Below are 24268 nucleotides of genomic sequence, written 5' to 3'. Positions count from 1 at the left end.
GTGGCCAGGAAGCCGCATGGATAGATAATAAAACACACAAGGTGGAAGTGACCTAGATCAACGAGTCACTTCAGGCAGGACAGGTGTACCTAGAGAGCAGCTGAATCCCCCACGGGACTTCTAGGAATGAAGAATAAACCATTGTTGCATTATGCCACTGAGGTTTGGAAGTTTCTTCGTTATGGCAGCATAACCCAACTGATGCTGATTAACACAGCCTCTGCAATCTAGTCCACTGCTTTGATTATGCCTCCTGCTCTGAAGGCACCAGACTGATGAACCTTCTTCCAGAACAGATTTTGGGTAGACCGGAGGGGAACTGGGACTTCTGAGTCCAGAGATTTGCCGTGATGTTCATGCCCTCTATGCAACTTGCAGCTGGTCCCTCACTATTCAGATAGTTCAGATGGCTGGAAGGAAGAAACATGGAAAACCCAAGAATCAGGGTCTTTGTATAGCTCTTTCACAGCCACAAAGCCCTCTGTACATACGGGGGTGCCCAACGGAATCGATATGTCAAGTATCAAGGGCATCTATTGTTTGCCCTTGACCAGAATCCATAGCCATTTTATCTTGATATTAGCACCTTAGTTTTATTTTGAGAACCACTCATTAGGTGCCATCCTGGTGAGCTCATCAATCAAAAGGCTTTACCCTTTAGTGAAAGTGACACATGAGCCAACCTGGGTAGTGATTCATAGCAAGTACAGCCTCTTTAAAGGGCTGGGGAGGGTGCCTGCTTCCTGGATCCCCAGAATTGCTGTGGAGCTATCCCCGGCCCTGCCTTCTCGACTCTGCTTCAATCTATGAGATACTCCTATCCTTCTAACAAAGCCCTCCCACCTTTTTCTGGCTGAGTTTGGCCATCATCAGCTCCTTTTCAGCAAAGAGTCCTAAGCAACACGTGGTAATGAATGCCATCCAATCCTGACAGAGTCTCCATCATATGCTGGGTGCCATGCTGTATTCTATTGCCCTATTATTCTCAGTTTGGAATAAATTTTATGATTGATGGAGTCAGGAAACATAATTCAGAGGTTAAATAAAATGTGGACTCACTTATTCATTCAACAAACGTACTGTGAGTGCCAATTATGGGCAAATGCACATCTAGGCGCTGGGGATGCAGGAATGAACAAAACAGAGCAAAGCCCTCCTTCTTGGGACTGACATTCTAGATAGAGGAGATGGATGTAAATAACACAAACAATGAAAATATAGAGTAGTCAGATGCTCAGAAATGCTATGAGGAGAAATAAAGCAAGACAGGAGGACTGAGAGCATGCAATCTAGGGACAGGATAAAGAGGGTTGCAATTTTAAACCCACTGGTCAGGGAAGACTTCACTGAGACTTGAGCAAAATCTGGAAAATAGAATTGTGTGCTTTCTTGTTCTGGTTTCCAAATTCCATTTTGCAGGTGACTTGGTTTATAGGGCTACTGTGGGGACAGGACCTGACACTTAAAGAGTATACAATAAACATCAGCTGGAAAACAAGGGCAAAGAAGCCATTGGAATGCTAAGTCAGCACTCAGTGTGCGGGGAGCCCCAGCACCCACCCTCCCATCCCGAACTGTCACCTTGGGGCTGCTGCGACCTTGAGGCCCCAGGCAAAGCCCCTCCTCCTTCAGGCCCTGAAAGTGCTGAGGCTGTGGCCTCTCAGGGTGGTTTGCAGTCACCAGCCCCCCAGCCCCCAGGTGGCTTTAATTAGGGACCTTGGGCAGCCCTGGCTGCTGGCTGGTCCTGGTGCTCCCGCCTCAGGACCAACTGGGGGAGAAAGAGAGAGAGAGGAAGGGAGAGAGACAGAGGGAGGGAGGAACAGGGAGAAGAACAGAAGACAGGGCACAGAGAGGGACGGAAAACTCAGCCCCCAGGCCCGAGAGAGGCAGACGGCACTCCTCTGCAGGGGGTTTTGTCCCCGGTGGGCAGGGCGCTTCTAATGTCTCCTGTTCCTAGCTGCTGCCCCAACCCGCCTACAGTTAAGAAGTGCTCAAGAGCATCGGCTCCGGACAGAGGTGGACCTGGGTTCCAATCTCGTCTCTGCCATTGCCTGGACACAAGAATGTGGGTGATCTCACTGCTCTGAGTCTCAGTGGCATAACGCCAGCTTCACAGGCTAAGTGATGATGACGGTGTGATGCACGGAGAGCCCCAGCTGTGCCAAGCACTCAGTACCGGGATCCTGGCTCCGTCCTAGCTCTGGGTCCTTGGCCTCAGCCCCCAGGAGACCCTGGTCCCGCACCTTCATGCGGAACAGTGGTTAGGACTCTGAATGAGAAACTTGAGCCCAGTGGCTAAGGTGACTGCGATGACCTGGGGAGCTTTAAGGAACACAGATGGCTGGGCTCACTCCCAGAGAGACTGGCGTAAGTAACTTGGGGTGCAGCCTGGGCACCAGAATTTCTAAAAGCTCCCAGGTGATTCAAGGTGCAGCCAAGGTGGAGAAGCAGAGCTGGCCCCGGGCTCTGATTTTAACCCCCCACATTTCTTCTCAAAGACCGAGATACCCTCAGACACCGTGCCTCTCGGACCGTCTGATTTTTTTTTTCTAATTTGATTAGATGAGTATTTATTGAGCATCTACTGTGCTCCTGGCACACCGTTAGACCCCCAATAAAGCATTGTTCCCGCCCTCACGTCGCTTGGCGTCTGGGTGACCATACCATGGATAAATGCTATGCTTGAGGGGGCCATGGGAGCACGGAGGAGAGATGCTAACCCAGATTGGGGGATGGCTGGGAAAGGAGGGGGTTTGCAGGGTCCCACCTAAACTTCAGCTTGAAAAAAGGAGTAGCAGTTGGGCTGGCAGAGATGTGGAAGGAAGGAGGCCAGAATAACGTGAGCAAATGTGCGGTGGTGTGGAGCATCCAGCAGGGAGGGACACAAGGAGGAGGGGCATTGCCTACAGGCAGGTCTATGTGACAGGAGGACAAAGGGCAGGAGAGGAAGCTGGATATAGAGATCTTATAGCCGTGCCAGGACCCCTGCCCTTCACATTAGGGGCACTGAGGAGCCGTGGCAGGCTGTAGGTTAGGAGGCAGCCTTTATCCTGTGCATAAGAATTCATGGTGCAGCTGCTGTTGAGTGCTGGGGGTGGGAGGTCCAAAGAAGGAAAAGCCTTTGTTTCGCAATTTTCCCCAAGCAATTTTATTCCGTTCCATTCCATCATGTAGAAACTTCAAGTTATCGGGAGAACATCACTGCCATGGTAACGGTAAGAGAAACAAACAAGGCACGCATTGTATAAAATTGTCCATAAAGGCTGTTTATTTTTCATACCATTATTTTAATGGGTGGGGATGGCAGTGATGGGATGAAGAGCAGCAGGCTTTAATGGTGCCACTAACGTCGCCTTTTCTTGGATCGACTTGAAATGCTCACAGACATGCAGACATGGGCACTTAGCTCATGTCTCCGGCGGGGGCCTCCCGCTGGTTTAGCATCTCAGTGCTGGGAAAGCATCACCTGTTCCCGGATCCAAAAGGCAGGGTTGCCAAGTGGTTACAGACTTGAGCAGGTCAGACGGCCCCCGGTGTGAGTTCTAGTTGTGTCACACTTACTGATTGGTGACTGCTGGCAAATTTCATCACCCTCCGAGCCTCTGTTTATTCATCTGCAAAGTGTGGATCATTCACTCATTTATCCATTCATTCAATATTTAAGATTTCCTTGAAAATCTCCTATGTGTTTTGTGCCGAAATGTCCTTGCATTCATGGAGGTCAAATCTAGTGGGAGAATGCAGATAACACGCCTGTAAACATATAAGTAAATAAGAAAGATGGTTTTAGATAGTGATAATTGCTAAGAAGGAATTAAAACTGAGAAAGTTCTCTCTGAGGAGGTGCCATTCTAGCTGAGCACCAAAGGATGAGAAAGAACCAGCTGTGTACCTATCAGGAGGAAAGGCCTTCCAGGTCGGGGAACAGCTAGAGCAAAGGCCTGAGTTTGGGAGGTTTGAAACTGGAGCTTCAGAAAGGGAAGCACAAGATAAGGTCAGAGAGGGTGGAGGGGCCAAATCCGGAGGGCCCTATAGGCTAGCATAGGAGTGTGGGTTACAGTAATACAGCCTCCTAGGGTGGTTGTGAGGATTAAATGAGATATCAGATGGTAAACTCTAAGCAGCTGTTTAAAAATATCAGCTTTTATTCTCACTGAGATAACTGTGGTGGAACTCATCATCTCCTGGGTGTGGAAGCTGATGCCTAGAATGATCGAATTTCAGAACTGTGAGGGCTTTCAGAGATTGTTTTTCTTAATGACTTTCCTTTTTTGTATGGGTGAATTAAAGACCAGAGAGGGCAAGGGACTTACACAGACAGCACACAGGAGTTCATGGGGAAGCCTCCAGACTCTGTGACTTCTATCCACTGTCCTTGGGCTCCCGGACTCAAGCCATGCACGATCTCTGAGGGGAAATTCCTTGGCCTCGGTTCCTGCTGATGCTGGAGGAACTTCCTTCTGGAGAACAGTGTGGGGTAAGGGAAAACACTGACCCTCCGAGACTCAGAGGGTCTCAGACATTACTCCTCTGCTCCCCACCCTCCTCTGTCTTCCTGGGCACAAAGGCCGGGCTTTGGCTGGAGCTGGGAAAAAGGATGCTGCTCAGCAGGGACCTGACGCAGCCTGGCCTTTTCAGTATTCCATGTTGAAGGGAGCGGTGAGGTTGGAGAGGAAGGCGGGGCTGAGGATATTCCTGCCACAGAACAGAACAGCGCTGCCTTGCTTAATTTCAAGTGAGACGAGTCAGATGAAAAAAGGGTTAGATTAGCTGAGTCCCTGATGGGCTTGGGAGTTCTACTTATGCTGTACCCTTAACCCCAGCTGGACTTTCTTCTGGATCTAGACATACATAAATACATTTAATAAATCCTACTACAGAAGAGCTTTTCACGGCATCTGGGCTGTTTTTCACTTACAATATGTGTCATACGTTATAATTACTCTGGTTTATTGGCGAGCACTCCTGTGGGATGGGTACTTAGGTCAGCAGTGAGCACGCACCCTACCTCTTGCCATTATAAAAACTCCAGGGCATAGATACGAACATCCCTGGCTTCATACAGACAAGGAAACTGAGGTTTAAAGGTGACACATCTGGGAGGGGGCTCTGACTCCAGCTCCGGCAGTCTGAGCCCAAATAAACCTGCTGATTCCAAAGGACACAGGTGCTCATGGGGTCACCAAACAAGAAAGTCAGAGTAACCCATAGGTGTGTGCTCCTATGCAGATGTAAGCTGTCCTTTATGGTCTGAAAAATGTACGTGTCACAGTTTATACTGTCAACAGCGTATATAAATAGACACAGTATCTTCAATTGATATTTTTTTCTCATCTTTGAGGCCCCAAAACATAAACCCAGGAAAATCTCCCAGCTGGGCTTGCAGGAACATCACTCTGGGGTCCCATCAGATCCTGTACGTTCCCCCACTCTTTTAGCCTCCTTCGTGTTTCTGACAGCACACTGGTTTCCCTTCTCGTCTGGCCAGACGAGCCTCTGGAGAATGCAAATCCATCTTGCAGCCTCACTTTGTATTCTGTAAACTTTCAGTTTCAAAATAGAGGCATTGTCTCCTTGTCGAATCTCTGCTGTGCACAGGCATATCTCAGGAGCAAGGGCAGGTGGTATAGACAGATCGAACATTTCCAAGAAAACCAGAGAGGCATAGCTGCTTCTTTTCCAGGCAATGTGGCCGCACTGGATGGGGGTGCCTGCATCATAGTTGATCATTCTCTTGTTAGCATCCTGCCAGAGTGACGTGATGGCCCCGGGCTTCCTGCATGGGGCTGCAGAGGCTCATTGGCAAGTGATGAAGATTGAGTTGAAAACAAACGAAGGAGATACTGTTTGGACCCCTCTGCCTGCCTTTCAAAGACTCAAGGTGGGCTTGTCTCCTGAGCTATACTATTGCTGGGTCTTTTTTTTTTTTCTAGCTTACTCTCTCCTTCTCTTCCAAGGTGTCTCCTTTTGTATTTCATTTTTACTCCAAGACAAAAGATTTGTTTCTTTCTCTTTTTCTCCCCCCAGTGATGAAGACCTCCCCATCACCGGATGTTCCCAGGGGAGAAGAGTGACGTTGAGTGTGGGTGGGGCAGGAGTGTGAATAAGAATCGAAACTTCCAACGTTGTATGTTGATGCAAAGAGTAAAAACTGAGTACCGACTTCCTGGCAAACTCAAATTCAAGCCCCAGTTAATTATGATCCGTGGAGACAGAGAAATGGCATCTCAGAAATATGATGACAATGGCTACGTTTATGGCAACGATGCTGGTTCAGCCCCAGAGACTTGCACTTCCTGTGTCCTGAACCTGGAACGTTCTCTTCCTCAGATCTTCACCGGTTACCTCCTTCTCACCATTCACTTCTCTGCTTCAATGTCTCCTAGTCTGGGAGGCCATCCCTCATCACTCAGAAAGAACATGCCTCCTTTACTCTCAACTCATCTTGTTTTACCTTCCTTATAGAACTTAGAGCTCCCTGAAATTCTTATTTTTTAAAGGTTTTACTGTCTATCTCTCAGCTGTATAAGATAAGCTCCAGAGAGCAAGGGCTCTGTCTGTCTTGCTCATTACTACATAACCAGTGCCCAAAACAGTGTCTGGCACATAGAAGGTACTCAAAAAATATTTGTTGAAAGGGTAGATGGATGGATGGATGGATAGGTAGATGGATGGATAGGGAAACAGAGCTCCAGAGAGGCTGCTAACTCACCTAAGATCACATAGCAATTCAGCAAAGGAGGGATCAGAACTCAAGACTCCTAATCCAGTGCTCCCTCCGCAACATCAAACTTTCGAGAATGAAACTGACTATTTTCCTTACAGTCTGAACTGGGCTAAAGGCTTTAGTTCACCAACTCATGGGGTCCTCTCTGTAACCCTGTGAAATCAGTGCTATTGCATCCCTTCATGTCTCAGGGGTATTATTACCTACTTGTGTCAATCAATGACAAGGGTTATTTTTATCTCATGATAAGAAGAGGAAAATAGGACTCAGAGAGGTTGAATAACTTGCCCTTCTTACCCAGCAGGAAGAGGCGAGGCCAGGATCTAAGCCTTTGTCTGCACTGGACCAATTTTAATTGCAGAAGAGCTGATTCATCAAGTGGCAACTTATAAAGTGGACAGAGTTGTGGGCACACATCGTCTGTTCTGCAGAGAAGCTAGGATTCTCTCCCCAAGGGGCCGTGGGTAGCAGGAAGTCCACCCTGACACCAGAGTCTAGGCCAGAGGTGCCCTGGGGTAAGAGAGAGAGCACAAACCTGGACAAAAGATAGATCAAGTAGGGGCCGGCCCGGTGGTGCAGCGGTTAAGTTCGCACGTTCTGCTTCTCTGCAGCCCGGGGTTCACCGGTTCAGATCCTGGGTGTGGACACGGCACTGCTTGTCAAGCCATGCTGTGGTAGGCATCCCACGTATAAAGTAGAGGAAGATGGGCACGGATGTTAGCTCAGGGCCAGTCTTCCTCAGTAAAAAGAGGAGGATTGGCAGCAGATGCTAGCTCAGGGCTAGTCTTCCTCAAAAAAAAAAAAAAAAAAAGATAGACCACGTGTATGATACTGATCAAGTCATTTCACCTCCCTGACCCTCAGTTTCCTCATCTGTAACAGGAGTATCAAAATTTCAACAGGGGAAGATTTTCGTCTGCAAGCCACTGTGGTCCCTTGCAGAATTCTATTCCTATCATGGTATTTCATTCTCCAAACAAACCAAAAAGTCTCACTATTGCTCCAAGAGAATCCCCTTACATTCCCACCATCACAATTTCAGACCGCCAGGTCTGTGTGTCATTCTCTGAAGACTTTTCTCTGTGCCATGTTTCAGCTGGCAAATGGAATGAGTAAGCCCCTGCCCACGTATTCAGTGGGTTAATGGTTTATGGTGTCGCTTCTTCCATATCAGATACCTGCATGCAAGCAATGACCTTCTAGAGGCCCAATGCCGTTACCAAAAGGAGTGACTCTGATGGCGGACATCTGGTCCTGGTGTCCTATTGGTAACGAGGATGTGTTGAAGTGCCAGGGGACATCCACCGGATCATAGCATAGAGGCAGCCATCAAATTCCCGGAAAGCAGAGCGTTGAGGTGGAATGGGTTCTGGCTCCGGACTCTGACCTGGCATTGAACCCGTCTCATTCCACCACTTCATGGCTGAGTGACCTCAGCAGGGTTGTGACCCTCTCTAGAGCCCAGGCACTTACCTGCCAGGTGGAAACAACCACGCCTCACTGTCAGGATCATTATGAAATTGAAATGAGCAACCGTGCACAAGGTGGTATAGCATCTGGCAAACAGTAGGTGCTTATGAACATTAGTTTCTTCCCCTCCGAGGGTGGGGCTGGCCTATCTCTTTGTCTTTCTCTTACTCACTTTCTCCCTTTTCCTTTTCTTCCATCTTCCTTGCTTATTTTAGTTTCCATTCAACAAGTATGCTTGTGCGCCTGCTGCATGCTAGCACTGCGCTGGGCCAGAGTGTTTGCTGATGGTCAAGGGAGGCAAGGCCGCTTCCTGCAGAGCTGCCAGCCTAAGACGGCAAAGCCCCGGGGTGCTTCGCGTTCCCCAGAGGAGACATCAGCTCTGAAGCACCCCCTGCCTCAGCCACCCTCTCTATAAAAGCCAGTGGGCTTTACTGCTGGGAGCGGAAACTTCTTGCAGCCAAGGATTGCATTTTACTGCAGGCTCTCTGTCCCCCCAGCCTCATGCAGATCTGGACCTGCAGTGAGTTCCCTGTGAAGGAGCATCGAATGAATGAGTAAACGGGGAAGCTCTGGGGGACCGGGGTCTTCGGAGCCCCCAGGCCGGAGTGCTCCCTCTCCGCTCCTGCCCTCCCCCACCCATTCTCCATAGGGACGCCCAGCCCCATCACTCTGCTAAAGACACATTCCTCCCCGTCACTGCTGCCTGCAACCTTCTCTCCATCTGCTCCCTCTGCCTGCTCAGGCTGAACGCATAGAGAGCATGGCAAGGTGGGGTGGGGGGAGGCAGAGGGAGGGCTTGTAAACTGGGGTGAGAGACCTGGGGACCCAGCTGGGGGAGCAAAGGTAGTCCATGCCATGCCATGCCGTCAGCCTCCAGGAGCGGGTGCAAGCCTGCCCTCCACCTAGCCCTTGGTCAGGGCCTGTCCCCAAGCATCCATTGTCCTCTACCATCTCCATTTGTAGGGAAAAGACAAGTTGCTGAGAGTCAGGGCTGGGCAAGAGCACAGGAGATGAGGACGGGCCTTGAACTGCAGCTCAGATGGGAGAAGGGGGCATATACAGAGGAGCTAAGGGGCCAAGCCAGAGGAAGCCCTGTCGCATTGGGAAAGATGGAGCTCAGATTAGAACACGGACAAATTTTAACTTACAGTAACTGGTTGGGCTTCAGAGGGGTACGGAGCCCCCCAGGATCGATGCACAGTCTTGTGGCCACTGGTACCCTTCTGGGGGAGATAGACAGCTCTCATCGGATCCACAGAGTTTGAGACTTTCTAGGTTATGAGGACTCACTTTGGAAACACTGAAGGGCTGGCAGGGAAGAGGGCTGGTCGGGGACCAGCGGGGCCTGGGAGGGCTGAAATACAGCGGAGCGAACTGGAACTGGGATCTATCTGGAAGGCTGAGCCTGGACACCTCTAGGCTGTTCACCAGCTGGAGGCTGCCCTCAGCTTTGAGGCCTCCATCTCACCATCTGGAAAATGGTCAGGACGCTCTCCGGCCTCGCCTCCCTGGCGCAGGGCTGCTGGGAGCTTCGGCCGAGAGGAAACGCTCGGGCCACAGGACGCAAGGGGGCTTGGCGTTAAACTTTGCAGGGCCGACGGGCCGGAGGCCAGAGGAGGAGGCTGGCACTGGGGCGCGGCGGCCCCTCTCTCTCGCCGCCCGCCCCCTCCCTCTCTCCCTCCCTCCCTTCCTGCACTCGCTCGGCACAGACTCGGCCCCAGCCCCCTCCCTCCTCCCGCTCGCTCCACGCTCGCTCGCTCGCTCGCCGGCTCCTCCTCACTCGCCCGCCCGCGCCCGGCGCAGCTCGGCCAGAGCGATCGCGGGGCTGAGCGCGCGTCCGCCCGGGGGCTCCGGCGGCTGCCCCGGCCCGCGGCCCCCTCCCTCGCTCCCGCCTTCCCCTCCTCGCTCGCTGCCTCCCTCCTTCCCCGGCTCCCGAGCCGTCCGCCCGCCGCGCAGCCCGCGGATCCGCGCCCCCCGCAGCCACGATGCCCGCGGCCCGGCCGCCCACCGCGGGACTCGGCGGGACCTCGCTGCTCCTCGCTCTGCTCCTGGGGAGCCCCGCGGCAGCTCTGGCTGGAGGTAAGCGCCTCGAGGGGCGGGGCGGGGGAGGGGGCAAAGTTGCAGCGAGCGCGGGGCGGCTGGGGGTCGTCCCCGACCCCGGCGACTCACGCCCCGCCCGCCGGGATGGGGACGGGGGCTGCTGCCCACGTTCGGGGTTGGAAATCGCGTCCCCTCGGCCCGGGCTGATGGAAGTGTGGAGGCGGGGATGTGTCTGAAGGACTCGGGCGCTTCCCTGGTTCGGCTGCGGGCTCCCCTTCTGTCTCCCTGGCTGTGGGGCTGATGCCCCTTTGCAGCCCCAGAGAATCTCCTTGGAGTGGGGTGGCCTCCAAACCCCAGATTCCCGGAGCTCTCTGCAACCGCACCCGGGGCTGGGTGCCAGATAATTGTCACCCTCTCGGAGAGAGGACGAGAAGGGGGGCCGCTGACTCGCCCTGCAACTGAGGACTAGACTCAAACAGTGCGTCTGGGGGCGTCGTAGTGCCGCTCCCTCCCACTCCAGGACCCTGTGCCTCCTTTCGATTTAGGCTGCCCCTAGGGACTGGGTCCTTGGACCGATCCCAACCAAGTGTCTGGAAGCCGAACTTGGGTGTGGCTTTCCCCTTGAGGCCAGTGGAGGGGCCTCAGGGTCTCAGAACTTGGCGGGGGAGGGAGAGGAGACGTTACGTTACAGTCTGGGGAACCTGAGCGGACTCCCCCCTTCCTTCTCCCCCTAACAGCCTAGCATCTCTTAGCACTGTTATGAATGGGGAGGGGGGCAGGGTGGTAGTTGCACCCACCACGTGCTTGCCGGTTCGGGAAGAGGGGGCCGAGTTTAGCGGAGGATGGAGGCTTCTTTTTCCCGGACCTGGAGCCGCACCCTCTTCCCCACCCCGCTGAGGTCCCCCAAGAAAAAGTTGTGGTGGGGGAGACGGGGGTGGAGAGAGGAGTACAGCGCCTAACTCACTTCAAAGCTAACCCTAAGAGCTTCGAGGGTTTGAGCAGGCCACTAGGAGACCCGAGAGCGGACTGGAGCCTCGGGAGAGCACCCTATCTCGCCTTCTGAACGTCCAACTCTTGTTCCCAGAAACCTGCTCCTCACACGGGCAAAAGCAGGCAGTTGCAGGGTCTTCCCAGGCTGAAGGGAGTCGGAGGGCGTGCACTCTGCCCATCTGGAGCCCCCTCTCTCTCGTCGGTACCTTCGTGACCTGGAGTTAGGGGACAGGCGGGCAGGCCCCTTCTCCCTCTGGACTTCTGGACCCCTGGCTCGCTCGCACAGCTGCTTTCAGCACCAGAGGTTGCGGACAGCTCTGCTCCGTGGGCCCTGGCGCTGGGTCCCTCCCCCTTCAACTCTTCCGGGTGGCCTGGAGTGCCCTCCACAGCATCAATCAGGCATTTTGTCCCCCACCTCCTTCTCTTGAAACGTGGAGCTGGGAGCGCAGAGCGAAGGAAATAATTCATCACCTTTTGTTTAACAAAGCATATCATTAAAGAATCCCCCTTTTATGAGGCAATAATATTCACAATTTACACTAGGTCTGGACAGTTTCTCTGGGAAAGATGGGGGAAGAGAATTGGTTTGAATAAATCGTCTCCACCACGGCATGCCCTTTCTTAATTAGCTGTCTCTTTCCAACAATGGCTTGGTGGCCTTGGATAGAGTCCAGCTCTCCCTCCCTCAGCCCACTTTTGAATCTGTGATGTGACTATAACACACACAAAAAGAACCCAAAGCTACCCAGTGGGTTGCTGCTTTTCCAAAATGATTCTACCTCTGAGGACCACACTCTCCAATACACCACCCTCCAGGAAAAAATGTCTTAATGGCGCATATTGAATTGTCATCCAAGGCAAGGATTCATATCCTGCTTCCTTCACTGGCTTCAGACACAAAATGTGTGTGTGTTTTAATTTGTAAGACATTTTGTATTTTTGTTCAACTGCTCGACACGATGGCTAGCCAGCATATATTTTTAATTAACTTCAGGTCACCGCCAAATTAAAGTCCACTGACGTACTACTTCAGATGGCTCATTAATAACCGTGTGGCTCTGACTCCGAGAATCTGAGTCATAAGGAGGGAGCGAGGGTAGCCAATGAGCATTGCCAATTCTGATGGTGCGTTTGGAAACAAATTGACCTTCCAACATAAATTCTATTTTTAACGTGAAGCTCAACTTCCGCGAATGTCAGATGGAGAACTGTTCGTCTAGTCTTGCAAGCTAGTCCTGTTTGCAGTGCAGTGTGAGGATTTGTAAATACTTGAAAGGAACTTGTTGCTACATTCGTATGCCGGTCACGTGATTCTCTGGGCCATTTTGCTGTAAGGCATGAATAAGTATAAAGTAAAACTTGTTTTTGAAGAGGCTCCTTATTGTCTAAGATATGCACATGGGGAATAATTGTAACGACGTGCTAAGAATGCAGAACCCGAGTGCAATTTCTTTTCTTTTTCTCTTGAATTAATAAAGCAAATTCGATATTGCTCAGGAAGACTCAAATTTGCTACTCCCTCCAGTCTCTAATGTGCATTGTTATTAGATTCACTTAAAAACTATTTTCGTTGTGAGTCGTTATTCTTCTTCGCAGAGTTTTAGCCACCCCTGCCAGGGGCCGCCCTATCCAAGCTTGAACGATTGATCCTTCTTGTATTCACGTGGCTCAGTTAGACATTAGGAAAATAACGTTCTATTCCTTTCCTGTCTCTTTCAAGGCAAAAGAATGTTTTCTGATCTGAGAGGCTTGTCTTCTGGTGTCGCTCACGAGCTCAGTGCTGCTATTCAAAAAGCTATTCAAAAGGGCTCAATTGAATGGTCCTCATATTTGGCCCACAGACAATTTCTGCAACACGCCAGTGGTGCAGACCTCCACTAGGGGCGCTCAAAGCTAGAGTTGGTGACTGAGGGCAGGAGAGGTGAATTCTGGCCTTAGGAACCTCCAGGTGTGTGATGCCAAAGGTCAGCAGAACGAAGCTGTCATCAGCCTGAAGGTGGACTTGCCACCATCTCTGCCCTTCCTCTTTCTGCTTACTACAATTGATTGCTACTTCTCAGAGAGAAATCATTGATGACACTTGATGTATGCAGTTAAAAAAAAAAAAAAAGGAAAAGTTGAAAAGAGGGCAGAAGAATGCTTCAAGAAAGGCATTGTTAGGATGCAGAGTCCAGCTGCTGTTTTTATACCAGTTTGTGGTTTTCTTTGTGGAGTCAAATCGCAAAACACCAAAGAGGCCATGGCAAGGCTGTTCAGGGGAGTTAGACTGAGCTGGGCACTGGAATTAGATTTCTAGGGTTCCAGAAAAGAAGTACTGTGGCTTTGGAATCAGAGCACCCTGGGCCCAGTTCCATGGTTGATGGATGTGTGGACTCCAGCAGGACTGTCTTCCCTGAGCCTCCATTTCGCCATCTGTGGAATGGTGTGGGGGGGATTGATGGTCCTGGCCTGGAAGGATGGTTGCAGTAATTATATAACACTCACTCATAAAGCACCTGACACATAGTAGATGCTCAAGTGATGTTTACTCCCATTTCTTCCCTGCTTTCTGAAGAGCAAATTATCCCCATCAGTAGACGCCAAGAAAGCAAATCCCCGAAGATGGTGTGAAGCAGATGTTGGCATAAATATCCGGATAATTGAGGCCCAAGTAGAGGGGGCGAAGGTGGGGTAGTGAGCAGCCTCAGTTACCTAGATGTTGCCTGTGGAAGGTGAGAATTTATCATCGCCTCGTGCAGACTCCCCTCCTTTCCAAACATTCTCATGCTGTGTCTCTTTGAACCTCAGCATTACCATCAAGAAGCAGAGTTCCTGGTACCAGAGATATAGGATGGCAGGTTGATGGATGGAAAGAAGACATAAGGAGCTAGTCTTCTGGAAAAGATGGTTATTCATTCATTCATTCAACGTTTACTGAGCACTTGCTATGCATGCAGCAGGCTCCATGTTGGGTGCTGGAGAGACAGAGTAATAAGATGAGGTCTCTGTCCCAGGAATGGCAGCCTAGCAAGAGATCTGCAGGCAACCCGCCAGTCCATGCCGTGCGATGCCTGCCTTGGGAGGGGGCTATCAGAGCGCTATGGGATCCCACAGGTGGGTGTGTTTAATTCCTGCCAGAGGTAGCCGGTGAAGGCTTCCTTGCGCAGGTAGCATTTGAGCTGGCCCTAAAGGGATGTGACCGGTACCAGCGGGCAGAGGGAAGTTTTCCACAGTGGGGTGGTGAAGATCCTGAAGAAGGCTCCACTTTCAGAACACGTCACACGCCCGTGGGATTGGAGAGAGCGAGTGGGAGGGGAAAGGAGGAGGCACACACGCTCACACGTGAAAAAGATCATGGGACCTGCCCTTCCTCCTTGCGCTCCCCTGGACTCTGTGGGCTCAGCGGACGAGAGTGGGATGAAGGCCTGTGGGCCGCGGTGTCCGCTCTTGTCCACTAGAGGTTGTGATGACACCAAAGGAATCTTCTCCGAAGACAGCCAGGCCCAGCCACTAAGCAGACACAGCACAGCCTTGGGTAAACACTGAGTTGCTGGATTTGCATATTTGCATAATCCTCTGGTTACTGTGGTTCCTCAGAAGCAGCCCTTTGATGCTGGTGAAGGTGGGGGATGGGGAGAGAACAGGGCTGCTTCCGGGGAAAGATATAAGGATGATGAGTTGGGAGGAGGTCAGTGGACCCGCGTGACATAATTTTCTAGAACATGGCTGGGACTATGTCTTAATGAAAACAGCATTTATTGAGTGTTGATTTTGTTCCAAGCCTTGTGGTAAGTGGTTTATATAGATTTGTTCAGAGAATCCTCACCACGGCCCCATAAGATAGATGTAGTTATTATCCCTATTTCATGGCTTGGGGAAATTGAGGCACAGAAAGGTTAAGCAATGTGTTGAAAGTCACAAAGCCAAGAAGTGGTTGCAATCTGACATCAAACCCAGGCCTGAGCCAGAATCTTTTGACACCATGCCCCACTACTGCCTTTTATATCCTGCATTCCCCAAGCCCATGTGCAGATCCCACTGATACACTGGAGGGGCCAATAAATATTTGTCAGATGCGTGTTGGATGTGTACCTTACGCCACCACAGTTCCTGGCACATGGTAAGCCCTCAAGTAAAACTAGTCAAATCGAAGAGTCATAAAGTGAAACAGGTTACGATTTATGTGGAGACAATTAATTCATAATCACATCTAATGAGCACTTAACATACGTCAGCTGCTTCCGTGGGTTATTTTATTTAATCTTCCTAATTTCTCCCCATTTCACAGATGAGGAAAGCAAGTCTTAGTGGAGCTGTTGTCAGTTCAGGAAGCTTATGGTTGTCAGCGAGGAAGTGGCAGAGCGAAGATTTGGCTCCAGGTGGTCCCGCTGCTAAGCATGTGAGCTTGACTGTGGGCAGAGCGCCTTTCGGGCTGGATCCTGCTGTATTTCCAAATGAAATGTGTGTGAAAAGATGCCTTCCCCATCAGCACGCGGTCAGGCTGGGCGGGTCCAAACTCCAGCTCACCAAACCCCAGAGACTGACCGGACAGAGACCAAAATCAACCAGGATTTTCCCAAGCCCTTAGCAGCACTTAGAAAAATGAGCCTAGGAATTATTCTCCCCAGTTGAGGAAAAGAGAAGACTTTGTGAAAGAGGATGAGAAATATGGCTGGTTTGTTGATTGGCTTTGAAATTCTGCCTGTTCGTTTGTAATTTCTCATGTTCCCGGGCCACCTGACCACTCATGGAAAACTCGCAATGTAGAAAATTAGTTTCTGTAAGCCCCTAAGTTCAGGACCTAAGTAGGTGCAACCATCTCCTAGCTAAGAGCATCAATTTTCCCATCTGTGAAATGGTTCACAATAATCACTACCACATACACAAAGCTGTCCTCATGGGGCTGAGATGAGACAAGAGGGGCAAGATGCAACCAGAAAATCAAGCTTCAGGTAGGGGGGTGCTGGCATGGAAGGCTGAAGACCCCAAACACCCCCGCCTGTTTCTTCCTGGGCTTTTTATGAGAGAACAATGAAATAAACACTGCTCTTTGCCGTTTAGCCTGGGCCTCCTCTGTGCCAGAGGACTGTCCATGTGTTTATGCTACAGTCACTCACTTGATCCTCACCCAACCCTACTGGGTGATACCACTAACTAGACATTGCAGATGAGGAAGCCGAGTCTTAGAAAGGTGAAGTCATTTGCTCAAGGTGTCACGGACAGCGAGTGATGGCGTCAAGGTTCAAACCCAGGACTGTTTGGTTCCAAAGCCCAGTCTTGTCCTAGATGCTAGATATACGTAGCAATGGCAAGATGGAGAGCTGATGCAAGCTCAGAGATCAAGGAGGTTTGCCTGGAGTCCGGGAGGGGAGATGTTTTATCCCCGAGTGGCAAATGCCAAGTGTCTCAAGTCAGCTTGCCAAGAAGGGCAACAGTCCATCCCCACCTTCCGTACCCATTCTGATGGCCTCTGGGTGAAGCGTTCGCGTGCCTTCCTCATGCTGTTCCTTCAACCTGGACTGTCATCCTCGGAGGTGGTGAAGCTGAAGGAGTTCAGAGAGGACTAGATTAAATTCCCAGCTGGCTGATTTTAGCAGCATGATCTGGAGCTATTTGCTTTAGTTTTCTGAACCTATTTTTAGCCTGATACATAAAATACGATCATGTCTCCTTTGCAAGATTGTTAAGAATAGTCAGTACGTGTAGATATGTGTAGCCCATAGCAAGTACTCTATAAAAATTTAAAGTTTACCTGACGAACTTCTATTCATCCTTCAAAACTTAGTCCTTAATTGTCCTTTTCTGTGAGACCTTCCCTTGCCTGTCTACTCTCCGTGCCAGTTATGAATGATCCTCCGGGCCCCCCGTCATATTTTATCCCTCTTTTATGGGTAACTCACGCGCTCATAATGCAAAGTTACCAGCTTGTATGCCTCCCTCCCACTAGACAATTAATTAACTCTTTGAAACCCTCAACTGGATCTTACTCGCGCATCTCTCTCTTAGCCTGTATCTAACCTAGTGTAAGTGCTCAAGCCATTTGTAACATTGTGTTAAATTACCTTTTGTCTTCATCTCAGTTTTGGGGAGGTGCGGTCAGAGTCCTAAGAGCCGAATTTAATTCCTGTCTCTTTCTCCTACATCTGTGTGGTCCTAGGCAGCTCTGTATGAACATCATCTGAAAAATAGGAATAATCGTGGGATCCTACCTCATGGGATTGCTCTGAGGAAAATCAGAGATAGTAGATGTGAAATCACTGAAGAATTCTACAACAAGGAAGAGGAGAAAGAAAGATTAGAAGATGAGGAAGGGGAGAAATACACTTTGTAAAAAAAAAAAAAGAAAAAGAAAAAACACCTTTGTGCAAACACAGAGCCACATGGCAGGCCTTTCAATGGGTCCACGCTGGGGCTGTCTTTCTTTCCAAAGGGAATATTGGCTGCAATTATTAACCCTGTGGCTTAGGTCATTTCAGAATAGAAACTTTCTAGACACAACACTGCTGGTTGTAGAATCTGTCTTCTCTTGGGTCCCTGGCAGCTGCAGAAACAGCAAATGCCCAGTTGAAAACGGGGAAAGTATAGCAAAGTGAACAAAAACTCAGGCTTTATAGTTAGAACAGCCCGAGCTTAAATCTATTGCTTTCTGTTAGATGCATGACCTTGGGCAAGCCACTTTGTCACGGTGAGCTGGCCATGGGTCTTGCAGAGAGGGGATGGTCCAGGCTCGGCCCTCTTCCCAGGGGTCATGTGAGGGAGGTGAGCTCAATACAGACACGCTCTGCAAAATAAGTTAGCAAGGTACCCTTCCTGGGGTCTGTAATATGAATCAGATCGTACCAGTTCTTCCGGCTTCCCACCTTTCTCAACCCTCTCCCTGATATTTTCACTTGGTTGAGGAAAGAGACCCAGAGACAGGAAAGGACTCACTTCCTCGAGCTCCCACTGCTAGCGAGTGGCAGAGCCAGGACTCAAACCTGACTCCTGACTTCAGACTCCCATTCCAGAGTAACTTTCTCCCTCTTTTAAGAACAGTGTAATCCCTGCTCTCCTCAAGTGTGTGTTCTGAGACCCAAGGAGATGTGGCAATGAAAGCCTTAAGGGCATCTGTCTCCATTAAGCCAATGGCATCCATTACCCGAATTGGGTTTTTATATTATGAGGCCATGGCAGAGGGAGTGCATAAAAGAAGCTTTAGTAGAAGCTGTAATCAAGCCATAGTCCCCTTCCATGCTGACTTGGCACCTGAATCTTCTAGGCACCAGTGGACCAGCTTGCACCTGGGAATGGTGCCATCCAAGCAGATGGCTCGAGTCAAGCAAGCAAGAGTAAACCATGGAGGCTCAGGGAGGCACAGGTCCCAGGCCAGGTGCCCTTCTTGTGCTTCCTTGCTTTCACCATGGGTCATAGGGAGCGGCTGATTGAGAAACTCAGCAGGGCTACGGGGTGTGGAGAGCCAGGAAAGGATCATGTGGGCATAGATGATGTGGTCAGGGCCAGCCCTGGGCAAGTAGCTGAACACCAGGGACTAGAGGTTAGAGTAAGATGGGTGAATACTGTGTAATAGATTGGGTCTGGAGCTTGGGACAAGCCTTAGAGGGAAAAGAGGTGAGTATGAGCCTCTGGATGACAGTTTTCTTGTCTGGTCTCCCCCATTCTCAGTTTGAGGGTAGGCATATGCCAAAGCTTAGCATCATAAATCACTGAGATCAGGATGCCAAAGTGGAGTATTAGCCCAGGAACAAGAGCCTGGCTGGTCAAGACAATGTAGCATAATAAAGAGCGCAGACTCTGGAGTCAGAGAGGTATCAGTTCCAACCTAACTGTATGATCTTAGACAAGTCACTTAACTCTGAGACGATGGGGGTGGAGGTGGTGACAGTGATGGCAATGATTTGTTGTTTTTGTGTTGTCGTTACCCTGAGCTGATTCTCAAATTCTCAGATCAGTGCTGGCTTCCAAGAGAGGAACCATTATGTCTTTTGGCTGCACAGAACAAAGACTCACTCCGGATAGCTTGAGAATAAGAAGGCTTACTCGAAGAATACCCCAAATATTGGGCCAAGTTTGTTCCAGGGACTGGCTACTCTCTCCATTTCTCTCCCATGGCATCTGCTTCTTTCTGTGCATCTATCGCTTCTGGCTCCCTCTCTATTGCCTGCCTCCTTCTGCTCGCTCATCGCACATGTCCTCCTCCACCTCCTCTTACACATGGGCCATTATGGCTTCTCCAGCTCAAACTCTGCATGCGCACTCATATGGTAGCCACTAGTCACAAGTGGCTATTTAATCTTACATTTGAATTAATTAACATTAAATTAGAATTAGACGCTAGCCATATTTCAAGTACTCGATAGCCATGGTTGGCTAGTGGCTGCCATATTGGATGGCACCGAGAGAGTACATTTCCATCTTGACAGAAAGTTCTGTTGGATGATACTACTATAGATCATGGCAGTCCAGACATACTTCCTAACACTCAGCCTCTTCATGTTTGCTGGCTCAGATTCCTAAGAGGAACACAGCCTGTCCTGCTGGGGTAATAGGTTGGCTGTTCCTGTTTAGTCTAATCATCTGGCTGGTGTGGTAAGCATGCACGGAGCTTAATACAGGGCCACTTGGGTCTCTACTTTGGGTTGAGTAATCACCGCTAAGAATACTTCATACACTTGCTCTGCTGGCCTCAATAGGTGCTTTTTCAACACTTCTAATTGCTAGGATGTGGCTCTGGACCTCTTTTGCCAGTACCTCCACATTCATCAAGCTGTGGCCTCACTTATAGACACATCCAAGAGAGTTAGGAAGATCACAACGTGTTGTCACTGTCTGCCGACTCGTCTCCCTCCCTCTGGACAGTGAGATCCTTGGGGTCAGGGGTTGACTCTTCTTAGCTCTCTATTCTCAGCTGTTTTGTTGAATGGATGAGTGGATGAATGCATGAATGAAATGTATTCTTCGGCCATGAATGACCGCAATTTTGGGGGCATAGGGCACAAAGGCATTTGTGGAAAATGTGCAATTTTCACACCATTTGGGTAAACTTGACTTAGGGAGAAATAATTTAGGGTAGGAGTTTACGAGAGGGCTCCTCATAAACTGGTGTAATTAGGCATTTCAAGGTATCTATTCTCTTTGAAAATCAGTCTGGCATGGAAAGTGAAGAGAAGCTTCAAGATGGGGTCCCAGGAGCCCCCTCCCTCCTTATGAAAGGTTCATCTGGAATGACAACAATGCATTCAGGAGCAATGATGAACGTCAGTGGGAAAACGGGATGCGCTTTTTCAAACATGTGGTGCTATGCGTGGTTTTAGTAACAAGGCCATCATATAACATTGTGATTTCTCCAAAGCTTTAATATCAAGGAAACTGGAGGAGGCATCTAAGAGAATGTACTCAGAGTGAACTTTCTGAGAGTGGTGGACCCCACACGGGGTTTGGACTGAGACAGGACTGCATGTGGATCCCACCTTAGCTATTTGCATGTTGTGTGATGCTGCAGGAAGTGATCCAATCAACTCAAGCCTCAGTTTCCATCTGCAAAATGAGAACATAATGCTTCCTCGCTCTCCCTCCACAGGGTGGATGGTGAGAGTGCAATGCATACGGCCATCCCCCTGCACAACTCCAGGAGGAGCTATTCATACCGCAGTGAATGTGAATGGTCCCCCTTGAAGTTAAACTGTGCACAACCTATGCAAATGTATGTGGCAGCCCTGGATATGGAAGTGCCCTACTGAACTGTAAAGTGATTAGCAAAGGGAGAGGGACAGACCTCTTCCAACTGACTTCTTATTCCCTAAAGACTTCTGATCAGGCCTCCACCTCCATGGCCCCCTTTAAAACAGGTTTCCCAAATTGTCAAGCTAATTTGAGACCAACCACCCCTTGGAAATCAATGCAAAATATGTGGAATCAGGCCTAGTTTTCCAGGGCTTCAGGAAGTGAAATTTGCCTAATTTATGGCATAAATAAAAAATGATGTGCTGGGGCTAATTTGCATACTTTTATTTCAATTGGGGTTAAAAACAACATTTTGTTGTTTTTAAAGAAAGCCCCAGACCTCTCTTGTTATTCCAAATGTGAAAGCTTAGGCAAAGTTACAGAAGCTGTCTAGGCCTCAATTTCCCCAACTGTGAAATGAGAATCGTAAATGGACCCACATTATAGTATTGTGATGAAGAGTCATGAGTTAGCACTGCAAAACTCATAGAATAGTGGTTGGTACATAGTAGAAGGTCAATAATTATAGAAACATATATAACGTCTGATAACATATATCACATCATCATCATCATCATTCACTAAACATGTACCTAGTCCTGAGCTGATGTCACAGAAAAGCCAAAAGGATGCGCTCTCCCTGTGTACACACCTGGAGGTATTTCACACCCAGGACCTAGACTCACGCTAGAACAGAGCAGGTGCCCAGCTAGGGGCTGCAAGAACAAATGGGTTATAATCATCATTGATCACTTCCCCAAGGACGCAAGTGTTTGAAAGCCTTTCTTCCCTCCTAGACAATGAGGTCCTCCAAGGCAGGGAATATGTCACATATGTCTCTCCATCGCCACCTTTCAACAGTACATCTCCCAGAGAACAGAAGCTCAGTAAATGCAGAACTGTTGAATGAGTGAATGCTGACGTGTAATCATTCTTCATTAGCGTGCAGGAAGGGCTTATTGTCCGCATGCATGCTGGTGCCCGGTTGTCTTCTTCACAGACTAAGAGCTCCTCATGTCCGTGTCACCAACATTTAGTTCAGGGCATGGCACATCAGGCAGGCAGCAGGTGCTCCTTGGGCGTATGACAGTGGCCAAGAGCTCAGAATTTAGGGTCGCAGAGGCCTGAGTCTGAATTCCAGCTTTACTACTTCCTAGCTGCCTAACTTTGGGCAAGTTATTTGTGCTCTATGGGAAAAGTACGGGATGGGAAAATAACTGCACCTTTTTCATCTAGTTGATAAGAGATGCAAATAAGGAATTTTCCATCAAGAGCTTAGCACAGTGCCTGACACAAATTAGGTACCCAATATAGATGTTACTATGAATAAATGAATACATGACCTTTCACAAGAGTCTTGGTAGAGGAAAAAGGACTTATGTGTACAATAACCAGCTGCAACAGAATTCACAATTGCTTGAACCCCACAGATCAAACATTCTGTGGGAATTCAGAGAGGAGCATCGCTGTCCAGCAACTACGTCTAAACTCTGCTTCCCAATTTAAGGCGTTTTATTATCTTGTTTCATACAATTGAGGTTCTACGTAGAAGGCAGGGGTCTGGGTGGGTGGACCCGTTCTTCACTGGCTGGTGTTTTAGGACCAAGTTTTATCTCAGGTCAAACCCAGACAAGGAAGCACGTGGGCCTGGCCTGTTCCCCCATGAGCCCTCTTGCCTGCCGTTACGGGCTTCCGGAGGGCGACGGCTGGGGCTTATCTGTCTCTCTCTGCACTATGCCCCTTCTCTGTTCCCAGAGAAAGTAGACCCCTGAAAAGGCTGAAGAGGAAATAGGCTCCTGTCTGTCTCTAGAGTGCCTCCTTTGGCTTCATTTACAGAATCTCACTTAACAATTCCCAGAACCTTCCAAGGCGACTGTTATAGCCATTAGATTACAGATAAGGAAGCTGGGGCTCGGATGGCTAAACAAGGGTGGGTTAGGATTCACTCATTCCATCAAGACCTATTTTCTCTTCCTTCAAGACCTTCAACGCTGTACCAGGCATCTGGTAGGTGCTAGAGATACAGAGATGAATAAAACATACATTGCCCTCAGAGAACTTAGCATCTAACCATTCTTCAAACTCAGGGCTACCTCAGAAACGCAAGTCCTTCCTTCTCTCCTCTCCCCATCTCATGTTGCCCTGATGACTTCCAGGCAGGGAGCAGTTCCTTCCAAGAGACCAGGGCTGGGAGCGGTGAATTCCCAGGGCCACTGCCTATGGTCTTGATGGGTGTCTACATAAAGCAAATTGGTTGGGTCTCACCCACCCTCATTTCTAGAATAAAAAAGGTCTTAGTTGATGCTGTTTAATGGGCCAAATAAATGTGTCACTTTAAGAGAACCCTCAATAACCATCCCAGACTTCCTAGGGACAGACGAGAGAACTCAGCAGGGTCCTGAGAGCGATGTTACTGACTTCACTCATGACAACGGTATGTTGGCGCTTTGGTCTCTTGTGCTTGTGGGAAAATACACCTGGAGCAGAACTGCAGAGAACTACAGATGTAGCTGGGTGTGTGTATTTATATAATACATAAACATACATACAGCATAAACTTGGGCCATCAGTTAATGAGATTTGGCCAAAAACAAATTAACTCTTTTTGGGCCTGGGGAAATTATATTCTAAGTAGTAATAAAAATAGTCATTTAGAGGATGGCCCTGTGGCCGAGTGGTTAAGTTCCCACGCTTCATGTCAGTGGCCTGGGGTTTCACTGGTTCTGATCCCGGGCGCAAACATGGCACCACTCACCAGGCCATGCTGAGGTGGCGTCCCACACAGCACAGCCAGAGGCGCTCACAACTAGAATATACAACTATGTACTGCGGGGCTTTGGGGAGAAGAAAAAAAAAAAGAAGATTGGCAACAGTTGTTAACTCAGGTGCCAATTTAAAAAAAAAAAATAGTCATTTACTTGTGCATAGCATGTGGCAGAGGATACCTACTATTGTGTTAGATTGTCACAGACAACTTTGAGGAGCTAGTAATATGGAAAATTAGTCCTGTTTATCAGAGGAGGAAACTGAGGGTCAGAGAGGCTCCATGATGGAACAGTCCTTGGCCTTGGTTTTTCCTGACATTGACGTGTTTGAAGAGTGCTAGCCCATGATTTTGTAGAAGGACCCTCAATTCGGGTATATAAGCTTTGAATTCTTACAAAATGGCACCGTGCTGTCCATACTGGTCTGTAAATTGCTTTTTTCCTTCTTGGAGCTCTTTTCTGTGATTGGAAAAAGGCCCAGAATTCCCCCGAGTCAGGCTCTCTTCACCGGCTCCCTCCCTCCCCACTCTCCAATACCCTGGACCCTGTTCTGGGATCCCTCCCCTGGTGCCTCTCT

General features: G+C 49.3%; 1 protein-coding gene and 1 long non-coding RNA gene across 7 annotated transcripts in view; one reads left to right on the top strand and one right to left on the bottom strand.

The window, feature by feature from the left end:
• Positions 1-3261: 3261 nt before the first annotated feature.
• On the bottom strand, positions 3262-8846 carry LOC138915307 (uncharacterized). Its single transcript, XR_011421109.1, has 3 exons — positions 7263-8846; positions 4314-4460; positions 3262-3753 (listed from the first exon to the last, which is right to left on the bottom strand). It is a non-coding gene; the product is annotated as an uncharacterized lncRNA (long non-coding RNA).
• Positions 8847-9580: 734 nt separating this feature from the next.
• SEZ6L (seizure related 6 homolog like) overlaps positions 9581-24268 on the top strand; it is a 183698-nt gene continuing 169010 nt past the window's right edge. For 2 of the 6 annotated variants that reach the window (XM_023646938.2, XM_023646937.2), the window contains exon 1: positions 9976-10276. In XM_023646938.2, the coding sequence (XP_023502706.2) occupies positions 10183-10276 (94 nt within the window). In that variant the 5' untranslated portion in view covers positions 9976-10182. Of the gene's footprint in view, positions 10277-24268 lie in introns of all 6 variants that reach the window. The other 4 variants (XM_023646942.2, XM_023646941.2, XM_070275311.1 and 1 more) reach the window with 4 other exon arrangements.

This window comes from Equus caballus, chromosome 8 (assembly GCF_041296265.1).
Source record: "Equus caballus isolate H_3958 breed thoroughbred chromosome 8, TB-T2T, whole genome shotgun sequence".
NCBI lineage: Eukaryota > Metazoa > Chordata > Mammalia > Perissodactyla > Equidae > Equus > Equus caballus.
Note: the sequence above shows the minus strand (reverse complement) of the source record. Positions and strands in the feature narration are given on the sequence as shown.